Raw genomic sequence first — 16,576 nt, forward strand, 5'->3', positions numbered from 1 at the left:
TGGGGGAGGCTCAGACCTGAGCACCAGGGTCCTGTTGGCCTATAGCACCCCCGTTGCAGTTAGGGAGACCAGTAGTATGGAGTGGAAATCTGTCCTGGAAGACCTTTCCTTCCTGCCTGCAGTCAGAGCACCTGAGGGCCACCCAGCCAAGCGCGCCTGTTCCTACCGAAGGAGACAGCGGCACTGAGGATATAGACATGCCCAAGACACAGCTGCTTCTGCTTGAGTTTAATCACATGGGTGCTGAGCTGCTGGGCATCAAGTGCAGTAGGAGGGGCCAGCGCCATTACTGGGCGGGAGATACTTCTGTCCCTGGCCACAGTCAGACCACCTGGGACACACCTGACCAGAGCACATCTGCAGCACCAATGTGTCCAACACCACACCTGTGTTGGAGGCCCTTTTGCTCCCACCTAGAGTCAGAGCACCTGGGCTCCACCTGTTCCAAACACACGTGTCGCAACAGGAAGTTGCAGCACCATAACTGTTGAGGGAGGCTGATCAAATAGTGATCCAAAGGCAGGACTGTCAGAGGAGGGACCACCGTAGCAGTGGGAGAGTACTATCAGCAACTCGGCCCCTCGAGGTAGCGGCAGCTATGAGGTCATTGTGCCTGTATGCAAACCCAGGTCCATCTTTGGGGCACCTCATTCTTTTCTTGCATGTAGACAGAGCACTTGGGGCCCATCTAGCCAATAAAGACTTCTGTTCCAGCCTTCGGTCAGATGCCTAGGGAAGCACAGCTGCTAACTGTCAGAGGGGCTGACACCCAACCTGTGACTGGAGATACCGCTGTTCATGAATCCAGTCAGAGTATGAGGGACCTTCCAAGCCAGAGGGCAGGTGATGCAGCTGGAGGGGAGAGCACTGTACCTGTGTTTGGAGACATTTCTGTTTCCACCATCATTCAGAGCACCTAAGGGGCTCACAGCCAGAGCACATGTCTCACAGCCAGAGGGGACCACACCATACATTTTTAGGAAAGCACGTCTATCCTCACCTTCAATCAGAACATCTGGGGCCTACCCAGCCAGGGTACCCATTTTTTGCTTTGTAGGAGCCAACTTCACTGAGAAAATACCTGTGATTCAGACACACTTATTCCTACCTACGGAGTGAACGTGCCTCTGCGTGGGCACAGCAAACCTCAGCCTTGTCTTTGAGGCACCCTCATCACCTGCCCTGGCCAGGACTTCACTGGGGATGCAAAGTGTTGAATCACCAACCTATTCATTTCCTTCTGGTGAAAGAACCAGAAACTCAGCAACCCAGAGGCAAAAGCTTCCTCTAGAAATGACAGCAGATGACCGCTGTGCACCGTGAATGCTGGGAGAGGCTCAGCCCATTCCAGTGACGCCACACAAACTTAACCTGCTCTTTTCCCTCCTACAGCAAGCTGGAGGCCCAATGCCTCCAGGGGCTTCTGTATATGCCACAGGATATGGGTTCAGACGAGGCTGGTCAGAGGTCCACACACTGGCTTGAGAAGGTCACTGCGGAGAGGAGAGAGAGATCTTTAAGTACCAACCGTGCTGCGCTCCACTGTTAGTTTGGAAGACCCAAACTCTAGGCCAGTTTTCCTCTAGTCTTGAGACTGGTAGGATCCAAAGGCAGGACTGTCAGAGGAGGGACCACCGTAGCAGTGGGAGAGTACTCCCCTCCCCCTGCTGCCTACCTGCCCCCTTCCCCCTTCCCCATTTTCCATAATGGTTCTCTCACTTTCCTCTCCCGAATAAATATATAAAGCCTCCTTCATGTTAATTCGCCCCCTGCCTCACATGCCTTTGTTCTTTCACTATGTGTGGAAGAACTGACTTGTATGAGTGGCATCAGGTTGTGCCAGGATTAACTTTTCAAAAATTTCTGAGACTCAACGAATAGGATACATAAGTAGCTGCTCTTGCTGGCTTCGTGTACTGACTTCTGAAGCCTGTGTGTTGGGAGGATAAGGGATGGCAGCCTGGGAGGGGAGACACGGGGGCTCACCCTGGCTTCTTCCCACCGTCGGACCTCACTGAGGGCCAGATCATCCCTGCTGTGGGCAAAGCATACTTTATAATTTTAATGTTTGTAAAGTGTTTTAAGTATCTCTTTCATACCTTTTTCTTTAAATTGGATTTAGGCCAGTCATTCTTCCACACTCACGCTTCACCCAGAGAGGGTGGGCTTGGCATCCAGGTTCTTGGTTTTGGAGTAACAGTGGAAAAAAGAATTCATGCCACTCTGTACTTACTGAAAATGTCTAGGATGAAATCCATGACTCATCAGTGATTGTTGGTCACTGGAACTATGGAAAGAAACTACAGAGAGGGAAATTCATGGGTGCAGAGAATAAAAATGGAGACTGTAGAGGGATGTTGGAATCCTCAATACATGTGGTTGAGATATTGGCTCTGTGCATGGGGGGGGATTCTGACATCCTAACCTCAAACCATCACAAAAACACATTCCAGAAGAATTCAAGAGGCCAGATATTAAAAACAAAATTATAAAAGTTTTAGAATACAGTTTTAGAGACTCTGATTATAGCTTTAGGATGTGAAGAAGTTCTTAGGAATAAAAAGACCATAAAACAAAATACCAAGGAATGAGAGTCTATTAAAATAAAAACCTTTTATTTAAAGACCACTAAAAGACAAAATTCAGACTTACAAAGGACACCTCAAAAATACATAATTCAGAAAATGAATAGGCAAGCCATAGACTGGGGAAAATATTTGCAAAACATGTATCTGACAAAGGACTGGTTTACAGGATACATTTTTTTTAAAAACCTACTACAGTAATAAAATGCCTAGTCACACAATAAGAAATTGGGCAAAACATTTTAGTAATTCTCTTACAAAAGAATCACAAAAGTCCAAGAAGCACGTGTAAAAGTACTCAACATCATTAGTCATCAGGGAAATGACACAAACCACAGTGAGATGCTACTACGTGCCCACCAGAATAGATAAAGGGTTTTTTTCCCTTTTATTTCTTTTTTAAATACTGCTTGAGCTATACCTTCCCCCACAAGAGTAGATAAAGTTTTAAAGTCTACCAGCTCCAAATGTTGGCAGGCACATGCAGCACGTGGAACACTTCTTCACTTCTGGTGAGAAAACAAAATGCTAAAACCACTTTGCAAAGAGGTCATGCAGTTTCTCACAAAATTACCCATAAACTTATTCTGACCCAGCAATTTCATTCCTAAGTATTTACCCAAGAGAAATAAACGTACATGTCCACAAAATGACTTGTACCAGAAAATTCATAGCAGCTTTATTTGTAGTAGGTAAAGCTAGGAATATTTCAGATATCCATACATACAGAATGCAAAATCAAACTCTGGTATATTCATACTGCTCAGGTATCAGAAGGAATGCATTCGTGATAACAGGAATTTATCAACTTCAAATGTTTTTGCATTACAAAAACAACACGCTGAGTGAAAGAAGCTTTTAAAAGAGAGTACAAAACTGAATATAATTCATTTACATGAACAATCAAAACTAACCTGTAGTGGAAATAATTCTTGAAGCATTGGGGGAGGGGAGAGATGGACTGAACCCAGAGGTGCAGCTGGGCCTCAGCAGGGAGTGCACTAGGGCCTTGTCAGGTGAGGGGAGCCGGGGCAGCCCCTCCTATTAGTGATGCTCTCCGAGGGCTGTGCTGTTTTCTCCCTGTGCCAACTAACCTCCAGGGATATGGGATCTAACTGAGCCATGTGGATCAAAGTTCCACAGTCCAGGCACAGATGTCCCAGGAGTTGGGGTCTCATGGCCCACAACCGTCTCAGCAGGGTGTACTGAGACTTACGTATGCTCCAACAAGGGCAAGTCACTTCTGCCTGTCTGTCCACGAAGCCTTTTTTGCATCCCAGCTGCACTGCTGTTTTGTGTTCCTTTCTAATTTGCCCCTAAATCAATGACTTCCAAATAAAGTGCTTAGAAGAACACGTGGGAAGAGCTTCCTGACATCGGATTTGGGAATAATTTAACAGCTATAACACCAAATGCACAAGCAACCAAAGGAACAGACTTTATATCATTTAAAACTTTTGAACTTAAGATGCTTTCAAGAAAATGAAAAGACAATTCTAGTGTGGGAGAAAATACCTGCAGAACATATATCTGATAATGGATTAATATCCAAAATGTATAAAGAACTCAACCACAAAAAAACAAATAACCGAGCTGAAAAAACGGCAAAGTACTTGAATAGACTTCTCCAAAACAAGGTACAGATTACAAATAAGTATATGAAAAGATGCTCAATATCAATTATCATTAGGGGAATTCATACCAAAACCACAATGAGATATCACTTCACACTCAATAGAATGGTTATTATCAATGAAACAAAAAATAACAAATGTTGGCAAGAATGTGGAGAAATTAGAATGTCTGTGCATTGCTCATGGGAGTTTAAAACAAAGCGGCTGCTGTGGAAAACCTCATGGCGGTTCCTCAAAAATTTAAACATAGAATTACCTATGATTCAACAGTTCCACTCCCAGTATGTACCCAAAACAACTGAAAGCAGGGACTCAAACAGGTATTTGTACACCCATGTTCACAGTGGCATAAGACAAATTAATTGACTGCATTTAATATTCCTTTCAAAAAAAATCTTGTAACAAAATAGGAACTGGAGTGAATTTCCTTTATATGGTAATATGCACATAAAAAAAAACACCAAAACCCAAAAAAAATAAAAATAAAAATACTCAGTTAACAACATACACTTTTACCCTGAGAACAGGAACTGAAAAATGATGTCCATTGTCTCTACTTACATTCAACATTTTACTGGAGATTGTAGCAAATCCAGCATGTAAGAAATAAATGTTATATATACATATATATAAAAATTTTTTTTACGTATACTACCAGATGCCAATACACATATGTACCTGTGTATCTGTGTGTATGTGAGTATGTGTCAGCTATCGGGGTTGAAACTTTATATTAGTAATCTGTCAGTTTCACCCAGGACTCTGAAAGCTGGTCTATTAAATTATTCCAAGAGATATTGGTGCCCTTGAGGCATAAGGCTTTTCAGCCGGGGTGGATCTTGCACCCACCTGATTTGCATCTCCTGTCCTTGCACCTAGGAGAAAATTACTCACAGACAGCTGTGTAGTTGGCTATGCTAGTGCTGTGCTGACAATTTTTGGTCCCTGCAAATGTAAAGGTAAGAAAGAGAAATTCAAAGACATGCAGATTAAAACAGAAGAAATTCAAATGGCTTTCATTTTAATTTAAATGTGACTCATAGAAAACCTTACTGTGTGTGTAGAAAATCCTAAAGAAATCAGTGAAGAAGCTGTTAGAAGTCAAAAGAGAATTTACCAGAGTCTCAGTATATAAGTCAATATGCATTTTTTAAAATGTATTTTCTGTATACCACCAATGAACAATTGAAAGCTAAAACTGAACCCCACAGCCATGGCTGCCGCCGCCCCTGCGGCCAGCCCAGGGGCGCCCCTGTCCCCCAAGGAATTGCTTCCGAAAGGCAATGCTAAGAAGCCTGAAGAGGAGCTGGAAGAGAAAGACGACGAGGAGCTAGATGACACCCTGTCGGAGAGACTCTGGAGTTTGACAGAAATGTTCCTGGAGAGTGTCTGGTCCGCGGCTGCAGCTACTTTTGATCTCTCCCTCTTCGTGGCTCAAAAAATGTACGGGTTTTCCAGGGCAGCCTTGTGGATTGGAACCACTTCCTTCATGATCCTGGTTCTTCCTGTCGTCTTTGAGACTGAGAAGTTGCAGATGGAGCAGCAGCAGCAACTGCAGCAACAGCAGATACTTCTAGGGCCTAACACAGGGCTGTCAGGAGGAATGCCAGGGGCTCCACCTTCACTTCCCGGAAAGATCTAGATTGTTACTGCTATAGTTGACCTGTCTTGGTGGAAGAAGTTTGAAAATTCAATAGTGTTTGAACTGCTGATTATTGGATGATTTTTTTTTAACTTTGGCACACTAATCTATCTAAACCTGGTGGGGAGAACTCTCCCCACATTCTCATGGAGAGACTCCCAACTTGCAACTGTGCCTGCCACGCTGTCCGGACTTATTTCTTCTGTCCTTAGTGTGATACTAGAGGCAGCAATGCAGATGGTTGCTCCAGCTCTGGCCATCTCACCTGTTTCACTAAATTACTCCTGATTAGAAGACCTCCTCACTATCCCATTGTGGGGTAGAAACTGATGCCATTGGGAAGGATGTACCCCTGACTGTTAACAATGGTTTTACTTTTAAGAATAGAGATGTTGGGGAGGGACATGCACACTATAAAATACAAAATGCATTATAGCTGCACTGTGAAGCAGCCACTGTGAATTTCCATGTATGTTGGAAGGGGAGGAAGGGTGGGCCTGTAGCAGCTTCAGCCACAGGATGGGGACTGTGGAGGACAGAGCAGGAGCTCATTTTCTCTGCATATTTTGGCTGTTAGACCTGTGTGTGTGTGTGTGTGTGGTGTAAAAGAGAAAAAAAATTCAGTGCTCATTTTTTGTATTTAAATATTAAAAATGATTCCAACCAAAAAAAAAAAACTAAAATTGAAAAGATATAGTATTTACAAATCCCATGAAATACTTAGGAATAAATTAAAAGCTGTGCAAGATCAATACACAGAAAACTACAAACAGTGGTTGCAAACTTTCTCTTAGAGAGCCAGATAGTAAATATTACAGGCTTTGCAAGTCACTTACGGTCTCTTTCATATATTATTTGTTTTTAATTTTAAAAACCCCTTTTAAAATGTTAACATTATAGTCACTGGCCTTGTAAAAACAAATGGGGGCCAACTTTAGCCTATAGGCCATAGTTTGTGGACAGTGATACATAACATTGCTGAGAGAAATTTAAAAGACCTAAATTCATGGAGATATATATAGATAGATAAATAGATAGATAGATAGATAGATAGCTCATGCTACTGTACTGGAAAAATCACTATTGATAAATTGTCAATTTTGGCCAGATCAGCTAAGAGCTGATCAAATTATTACAAGAGATATTGGTGCCCTTGGGCCATAAGGCCCATAAGGTCAGGATGGACTCTGGACCCAGCTCATGTGCCATCTCCTGTCCTTGGCCCTGGGAGAAGACAGGTCACAAAGAGCTTCACAGTCAGAAGAGCTCAGTCAGAAGAGAAATGCCCTAAGGAGACAACAGTAACCCCCCCCCCCCCCCCCCCCCGCCTCTACACCTTCGGAGGAGACTTGAGGCCCCCTTGTGGCCAATGGTGACATCTGCATTGAACCAAGTGAGAAAAACCTCCTAGTAGACAGTGTGTGTGCTCCTTATAATTGTGCCATGGTGCTAAAAACCCTAAGGACTATTAAAAACAGTGGTTACCTATGATGCCTACATGATGAGAGGGCACCATAGCCTGGTCAAATCCTGGCAAGGCCACTCCATCTGTAAGAATTGAGGAAAGTTCTAGAACTAAAAGGCCATTTCACCAAATTTGTAAAAATAAAGGAAGAAAACCTGCCTGCCCGGAAGGGGTGATGTGAGGTGCAGCATCCAGGACAGCTCAAGGCTGGGGTCCCTCACCTCAGAAGCCTTGACAGCCCAGCTGGTGAGGCACTAGGCTCAAGTCTCGCCAAGGCAGCTTCAGAGGAGGTGCCTGACTCAGGGACTTGGAGAGTTGCCTGGAGAGGATCCTGAGGGGAGCAAATGTGGTGCAGGATGGGGAGTGTAAAATGATACCAGTAGCAACTGCCTAAAAGCAAAAGGGCCCAGCTTCCTGTGCCCCGTGATTCTCTGAGTCACCCCAGGAAACAGCGCAGCCCTCTTCGCTCCGGCATCGGGCCTCTCGTACCTCGCCCTCTCGGTGAGCCTGGTCCCCACCCGGATCTGGGCCGCTCCTCAGACTCAGGGCTGGTTCTGCTTTCTGGTGACCCCGGGGAAAGAGCTGCAGGACGCTCCGGTACTGACTGCAGAAGCCACTGTCGCTGGACCAGGAGCTGAACGGCCTGCAGACATGCATGCTGGCGCCGAGCAACCGCTGTCCTGAACTGTCCCGAACGGTCCCTACGGCGTGCGGGGCACACCTGAGTCTAAGCACCCGCAGCCCTTCACACCTTCTCGAACTCCCAGAGGGTTAGAGGCCAGATAGGGTTTGGCCGTTGGACCTCGCCCTTTGCCCGTTGTTGCAACTTCTTCGTGCCCTTGCTCGTGCACCCTACTGTCACGTGTCCCAGTGGTGTCGCACAACGTCCGCTGGACAGAGCGCGCCCCGTCGCGGAGGGATCAGAAGCCAGGAGACCTACCAGAGTCTGCCGGACCACTTTGAGGATTCTTCAGGGCTCAAACTTCTCTTCAGGGACAACTTCCTCGGCACGTTCGCACCTCGCCCGGCCACGCTACCCTGTCTGAGCTGAATTAACCCTCCTCCTCCCCCTAGGCTGTTTGCTGCAACCGCAGTTTCACATCGCAGCTAAGAAGCTAAGCTGAGATCTGATCTGACAGGCTCTGTACTCCTCTTCAGGCGGCGGTCCTTACCTTGGTGTGGTGTGTGTGTGTCTGATTTTCCCATCACAGAAGCCACTGCTGTCTGCTTGCACTGCCAAGATGTTCCTCTGCTCAGGAATGGTGACGATACATCCTCCAGGGTGCAAAATGACTCTTCTCTGATTGGCACTTAAGCAGATGAGGCCTGGGTCATCCAGTCACGGCTAGATCTCTGCTTAAAGGAGGCTGAACTGAAGGCCCTAGGAAAGGAAGAGCTAAGAGGACACAAAATAGCAAAGGAAGGATGGTGGCTACCAGCCTGGCCTGTAGCAGCAAGAGTGTACCATCACCATGTAGGACCCTGGACACCAGAGCAGTGGTGGAGTCCTCACCTCCCTCTGGTGAAGTCCTGGGCCTCCTCAGGGAAACCTCCATTCCCAGCCCCCAGAAGACGCTTTGAGTAAGAAAGTGAAAACATCTTCAATGAGCCCATCATCAAAGGCCATGCCATCCACACCTCTTATAGTCCCGCTGGAGGCTTCCCATCTCTTTGGAGGACTGATCTGAGTGCAGCAGGGCTGTTTGGCCCACTCATGTCAAAGAGGTGGACAGAAGAAGAGATTGATGTAGGCCACCCACCCAGATCTCCAGCCTCACTGATATCAGAGAAAATACAGGGAGAAAAGCTTCCAGATGCTCTGTCCAGAAGTTAATTCTCCACCCACATCTGCCAGTTGGACGCTCTGTAAGCAAAAATTCCCATTGCCCTGCTGTTGCCACTGCTACTGTTTTGGGGAGCAGGAGGACAGGCCTCTCCCTCCTAGGCTCATTGGTGAGGACCTAGGCTTGGAGGAGAAAGCTGAGCTCCAATGGAACCACAAGATGTTGAGGGATAAAACTGAGGCCGCTTCAGACTGCAATGCCTGTTCTCTCTTCCTGCTTTCAGAAGCAACTGCAGACACTGCCATTGGCCACCTTCACCTTGCAGGTCCCAGCTACTGCCTTATTGTTAGACATTGATCCAGCTGCCCTGCTTGCCTGGTCCCCAAGCCTGTCTGCCCCCAGACCTATCCTCACATGAAATACTGACCATGAAATGAGATGCCCAAATCCTAACTGTCGTTTTGCTGTTCCTGCTGAATCTCTTCTTCCCTTTAGGATAAATAATAATAATGATAACATAAACCATCCAATAAAAAATGGGTGAAGCATTTGAAAAATCCCGTTCCAAAAGGTGATTTGCAAATGTTCAATAAGCCATTTTAAAAAATACTCAACACCATTAGTCATCAGAGAAATTAAAATAAAACCACAGTGAGAGATACCATGACACAACCACCAGAAAGGATAAAGGTTATGAGTCTAACAGCTCCAAATGTGCTCAGGGGTGTAGAGCATCTGAAAGCCTTCTCACTTCTAATGAGAATATAAAATAGTGCAAACACTTTGAAAAAAAATCATGTAGTTTCTCATAAAACTAATTATATACCTATTCTGACTCTGCAATTTCTCTCCTAATTACTTAACCAAAAGAAATGAAAACATAGGTACACAAAAAGGCTGGCACAGTCTGTTCATAGGTTCTTTATTCATAATAAACAAAATCTAGAAATATCTCTGGTGCCAATCCATAAGAGAATAGAAAAACAAATCATGAAGTATTCAGACCACCCAGCTATCAAGGAAAGAGTCCCTAATAACAGGCAACAAACAATAAGGATGAAGCAAAAATCATTTGACTAAGTGAAAGGAGACTTACACAAAAGAATGCATACTGCATGTCTGTATTTATGTGGAAGTCTAGAACAGTCAGAACTAAACCTATACTGGAGCAATTCCTGAAGGGTTGTGGGTGAGGGTGGGGCAGGAAGAGACTGACTGAACCCAGAGACAGAGCAGTGAGCAAATCAGGGACTTGCCAGCTACAGGAAGCCAGGGCAACCCACCCATGTGTGATTCTCTCCAAGGGCTGAACTGTTCTGTCTCCATGCTGACCTGCCTGCTCCTGCCGGGGAGCGGTAGGAAGGGGTATCTGACTGACCTGACCCAGATCTGATTCCCATAGTCCAGGCAAATGTGTCCCAGGACCTGGGGTCTCATGGTCCATGAAATTCCCTTCAGAGGGTGTTGAAATTGCTCCTAAAAGGGCCTGTGGCTTTTGCCTGTATATTCCCCCAAGCCTTTTATTCACCCAAGATTGCTTGCTGATCGATTTTTCTTGCCTCGTTTCTCTCCAGTATCTATCTTCCCATTCTCTGCCACAACCACTACCTTAACATTATTCTTTTCTCAAAAAAAATTTTTTTTAATGTTTAAAAACTTTTGTAACAGTTACAAAGAAAATGTAGCCTTCTCTGCCATGATAATGGTCAATTTCATCTATGTAGCAACATCTACTCATAAAACAACGACTTTAGAATGATATTCTTTATACTGTTACTTCAACTTTTTTCAAACAAGTCTTTGAGGTTAAAATTTACGTAAAGTAAAATGCAGCTATTTTAAACATGGAGTTTGGTAAGTTTTGACACACATACTCACTTGAGTCTCTAAAAAGTAATTAAGATACAGGTCTGATAATGTTCTATCATCCTAAAAATCCCCCTTTGCCCCTTTTCTGTCAGTCCCTCCACCTGTCTAGCTCCCAAAATTGACTGATGTATCTTCTGACATTATTATTCGTTTTTCCATTTCTAGAATTTCATACCAGTGAACACATATGTTAGGGAAACTTTTGTGTGCCTCTCTTTTGGGCGAGTTTTTGGATTAATCTAAGTTGTTGCCTGAATCCATAGTTCATTCCATTTAACTTCATAGTAGTAAATCATTGTATGGATATACCAGATTTTGTTTAGCTATTTTCCTGGGAGGAGGGGTGACTGGTGTAGGAGTCTGTGAGGAGTTCCAGCCCTGGCATTACAAAGCAGATGACAAAAGGAAAGTTAGGAGGCCAATGATAATAGCTAAATAATCAACACAACTTTAGCTGTTTCCTACAATCCCTTTTTTGTGAGGTGTTTTCCTTTGCATTATTTTGTGTTTGGTTCACCAACTCAATTTGGGAGTTTCCGCTTTGATCTGGACGTTGTTCACGAGTGTTTAAAAATTTCCAAGTGAGTAAAGCTTTCTGGAAAAATCATTCCATTATCTACTGCTATTTACTAGATTGTGATGAGGGAATAAAAATTGCAAAGTCTATATTTTGTAATAGATCAGTTTTGGTTTTTGTTCTTTGTTTCAGTGTTTAATGCAGTGGAGGCTGTTAAGATAGCTTCAGTTTCAGAAAAAAAAAATTCTCTTTTTTTCCTTCTCAATCTTACAGCTTCCTCTGAATCCTGTATCTTTCAAAATCTTACCACAGTTCGCATATTGTTTCATGGTGTGAAGTTACCAGTTCAACTCAACAATACCAATGAGTAGTAAATGGAAAGCTTAGGTAACATTCTGGTCAATGAGCAGTTAACCCAGTTGACCTTTATGGAAAAAAGGGAGGAAATGTGTTACCTTGAACTTCGGGGTCTGTGCATTTTTTTCTTCTTCTTCAAGTGGCACTTATAACTATTGTTGTTGTATTTTTACTTGTTAAAATATGCAAGTATATGAGAAAGTGTTTTAAAGGCTAAAACACTCAAGTAGATTTTAGATATACTCACTCTGGTAGGCAGATTTCTAAAATAGTCCTCAAGTGTTGTAACATTTATTCATATATTCTGCTTACAAGACTTTCATAACATGCACATATATCTTCCATCTGTGACTTAACTATACATTTTCCCAACGGATTTTTCTGAAGATCTGAAGTGTTTAATTTGTATGAAATCCAATTCATCATTTTTTTTTTCCTGTTAGTGCATTTTTATTTTCCTGGTCATGCTTTCTATGTTCTATCTAAGAAAGTGTTCCCTCTTCAGGGTGATGAAAATTTTGTGCTGCATTTTCCTTTTGAAGTTTTATCATTGTAGTTTTCACATTAACATCTAGATCCATTTCAAGATAACTTTAGTGTATGGCATCAGGTAAGGGTTGATGTTAATTTTTCCCGTATGTAGATTGATAGGGGCTCCCAGGTCAAAGGGAGGGTTGAAATTTGGAGTTGGGATGCTGACCTACTGTACAGGCAAGCAGGTGAGGACTGATGCTGAGGCTATGCTGTCACTGAGCAATGTGTTTTCAGAATGAGGAAGCACCTTGTAAAATGGGGAAATGTTTTTATTGGAGATAAGGGGAGACTGGAAGATGACAGACTGGAAGTAGGTGTGATATCCATGTAAATTTCATCAGTGTCAAAGGTAGGCTTGGATGCCCCATCTGCAAAGCTGCTGGCTGCTGGAGTGGAGGAGGCTGCAGGGTCAGTGGTGGATAGGACAGTAAACACAGAGGCATAGGGAAAAGTGGTTCACTGTTGCTGGCCATCAGGGGCCCAGATGTGGCTGAGGGAGGCTTGTGGACTAAAGAGAAGATGAGCCATTGGAGTGGAGTACCGTGACCCTAAATGCAGGAGACCTTGTGGAGACTGAAGCCCTTGCAGGGATATCTGCTTCACACTGGGATTGACCTGGTCAAATGGGAGGGAGCAAACACTAGAACCTAAGGGACACCTGAAGGGGCCTCCTGTAGAGGGCAGTGGTGCTCATGTCAGTTATACCGAACTCCAAAGCAGCTGCGTACTGGATATGCAGGTGTACTGGCTGCAATGGTGGAAGTGACTATGGAAGCAGTGATGGGTTGGCTGGTGAAGATGGGGGTACTGGTGGCAGTGACTAGGAAAGTGATCTATAAGGAAAAGAGAGGAAAATCTACACCATATATGTAGGTGACCCAATTTTGTAGGAGGTAGGCTTGAAGGAGATGACTGTGATTCTAGGAGGTACAAGGAGATCAGAAATAGAAGACTCTACAGCTAAGACTGAGGGACTGGAATGGAAAGGGTCTCCATTCTCATTTCTTGGTGGAATCCTCAATGGGCTTAAACTATAGGTAGAAAGAGATTCAGCAGGAACAGCAAAAGGAAAGTTAAAAATTTCATTTCATCACTATCTCATATGGGTTAGGTATAGGGGAAGGCAGGATTAGGGGGCTTGGCAGACAGGTCAGCAGTCAGTGACTGCTGATGTGGCAGTATCTAGGATCTGCATGATGAAAGTGATCACAATCACGCTGTCTGACATGTACTCCCCAGGCAGGGAGAAAAGAACGGGCAGGCTGAGTGGCACTGCTGTCTGAAGCATCTTCAGTTTTATCCCTCAATGCTTGCGGTTCAGTCGGGACTGTACTTTCCTCTCTAAGCCTAAGTCATCAGCAATGACTATGCAAGGAAGGGAGGAGGTGAAGGCAGCTCTTCTCCTCCCCGAAACAGTGGCAGGGGCAGCAGCAGGGGCATTGGAATTTTTGTTTACGGAGCCTACAACCGGCAGATGTGAGTGAAAAGTTCATTTTGGCCAGAGTACCTGGAAGCTTTTCTCCCTTTGTCTTCTCTGATGTCGGTGAGGTTGAAGAGCTGGGTAGCCTTCACCAAAACTTTTTTTAAAAATCTCTTTGGCAGCAGGGGCAGGATGAGAGTGGACCACACAGCCCTGCTGCATCCAGATCAGTCCTACTTAAAAAGAGAAGGCTCCAGCAGGGCTATGAGAGCAGGGATGGCATGGACTTTGGTGATGGATGCATAGAAGATCTTTTCACTTTTTTACTCAAAGCATCTTCTATATGCTGGGAATGGGGTTTCCCTTTGGAGGCCCAGGACTCCTCAGGAGAGAAGTGGTCTGCAAGGACTTAGATGCTGATGGTACTCCTGCTTGGAGAGGGGGGCACTTCTCTCACCATTTTACCCTGTCATTTTTCATTCTCCTCCTAATCCATCCCTTTCCTCCCCTATCCTAGGGCTCTCAGGTCAGTCTCCTTTGGACAAGGTCTCGGAGGGTGACTGGATTGCAAAGACCTCATGGAGGTGCCTGCCTTCTCAGATGGCAAAAGGAGGAGAGAGTATTTGCACGTTTCAGCAAAGATCTTTATCCTTCCTGTGTGGCCGAACATTTTGGTGGTGCAAGCAGACAGCGCACCTTCTTCTGAGAGTTCAGCTTCTTCTGAGAGTTCCCCTGGACATGGAGGGAAGGACCCCAGAGAGGAGCACTGAGGCTGTGAGATCAGATACCGCCCCTTAGGCGTGATGTAACACGAAGGTGTTAAGACCCGAAATTGCCCTAGGAGAGTCTGCCGAGGTGAAGAGCCGTGCGCACACGCTGGTGGATCCCAGAGTCAAATAGAAAACTCAAGAGAGGTTCCCTATCTTCAGACTCCTCCGTGGCAGGGCACGCACCGTTCAGCCCAATGCACACGAGACACCACTGGAACAGGTAACCGAGAAAGGGCGCACTAGTAAAGAGCACGGGAGCGATGGGCTTGCAGAAAATGCGACAGAGGGCAAAGGGCAAGGCCCAACGGCCCCAGCCAGACGCTCCATCGCGTCAGGACTTGCCGTTCCTGGTCGCAGGTCTTTGGCACCAGATGTCCCCCCATGCTATACGGGGACTGCCCAGGACTGCGGATGCTCAGCGCCAGCAGAAGTGGGACCACTCAACGGGGAGCCCGGTCTGTAGCCTCCTGAGCATCTGGTCTGCGCGTAGCTTCAGCAATCAGTGCCTCTGGGTGCTTCAGCTCTTTCCCTCAGGGTCGCCAGAGGGCAGAGTCTGCTCAGAGCCAGAGTCTAGGGGCCGCTCAGACCCTCCTGGAATGGGGAGCCGACTCACTGGGAGGGCTAGGTATGGGAGACAGGGTGGGGAGGGGAAGAGGGCTGCTCTGTCTCCCGGGTAATATAAACAGGGGCCCAGGGAGGCTGCAGCAGGGCAAGTGCTAAGGCATCAAGAGACACTGATTAGATCAGCACCAGGCGCCAGAGCCCCCAGCCTCTTCATTGCACTCAACGGCCACAGAGAAGACCAGTTTAAGCTGACACCCCAGACCACATCCCCCAGGCTCGCCTCCACCTCCATGCAGGTAGCTCAGGGCTCAGAACACCAACCTCTAGTAACCTCAACGGCGCCCCTCCAAATCCTGTAGCCGAGCACCTACAAGGCCACCCCGGAAAGGGGTATATCACCTAGAGTATCACCAGCTGGGCAGGGGTGATTTCTGAGACAGGAGCCAGGTGCTCTGACCTGCCTGGATGTTGCACCCCACATCGTTCCTTCCTGGTGGACAGTTTCTCTTCCTTCATTTTTACAAGTTTAGTGAAACAGTATTTAAATCCGAGAACTTTCCTCAGCTGATACAGGTGGTAGTGGCCCTGCCGGGACTTAACCCAAGCTGTCTGATTCTACAGATCATGATGTTAAGCATCAGACTATGGTGCCTCCTCATCTCGTCTGCATCATGTATGACTTTCTAAATAGTCCTTAGGATACTTAGCACTGTGGCTCACCTGTAATGAGCACATGCACTGCCTACTAAGGTCTAATCTGGTTCAGCCTATAAGAGGACCATTGCCTACACTGGGCCTCAGTCTCCTCAGATGATGTAGTCAGGACTGCCAGCTGTCGGCACATCTCCATGGCGGATTTCTCTTCTAACTGAGTGTTGCACATAACCACACAGATGTCTGTGAGGTATCTTCTCCCAGGCACAGAGATAGGAGACGCACACTAGGTGGGTACAGGATCCACCTGCTTAAAAACTCTTATGCCCCAAGGATGCCAATATTTCTTATAATGATTCCATAGACCAGGTTTCAGAGCCCTGGTCAAAATCGACAGCTTGCCAATAGTAACTTTTCCAGGCCACAAGGATGGTATATATATTTCCATACATTTAGGTCTTTTTTCTTTTCTCTCAGCAATATTTTGTATGACGGTCCAACACCAAAACCTTTGGGCCAAACTCAACTCACAGTCCATTTTTATAAGACCGGTGAGCTAAGAATCATGTTAATAATTTTAAAGAGTTTTAACACACACACGTACACAGAAGAATATGTGACACACAAAGCCTTTAATATTTACTATCTGGCCTTATAAGAGAAAGTTTGTAACCACTATTTTGTAGTTTTCTGTCTGTCAATCTTCCATAGTTTTTGCTAACTTATTCCATGTATTCTATGTGGTTTGTGAATTTCAGTTTTGAGTAGTTCATTGGTGGTA

The 16,576-nt window shown here is 45.4% G+C and overlaps 1 protein-coding gene across 1 annotated transcript; it reads left to right on the top strand.

Moving 5' to 3' along the window:
* Nucleotides 1-5,399: 5,399 nt before the first annotated feature.
* On the top strand, nt 5,400-6,365 carry LOC102535623 (mitochondrial import receptor subunit TOM22 homolog). Its single transcript, XM_015250258.2, has one exon. It carries the CDS (start codon nt 5,433-5,435, stop codon nt 5,859-5,861), a length of 429 nt encoding a protein of 142 aa, XP_015105744.1. The 5' UTR covers nt 5,400-5,432; the 3' UTR covers nt 5,862-6,365.
* The last annotated feature ends 10,211 nt before the right edge of the window (nt 6,366-16,576 follow it).

Source organism: Vicugna pacos, chromosome 9 (assembly GCF_048564905.1).
Source record: "Vicugna pacos chromosome 9, VicPac4, whole genome shotgun sequence".
Taxonomy (NCBI): domain Eukaryota; kingdom Metazoa; phylum Chordata; class Mammalia; order Artiodactyla; family Camelidae; genus Vicugna; species Vicugna pacos.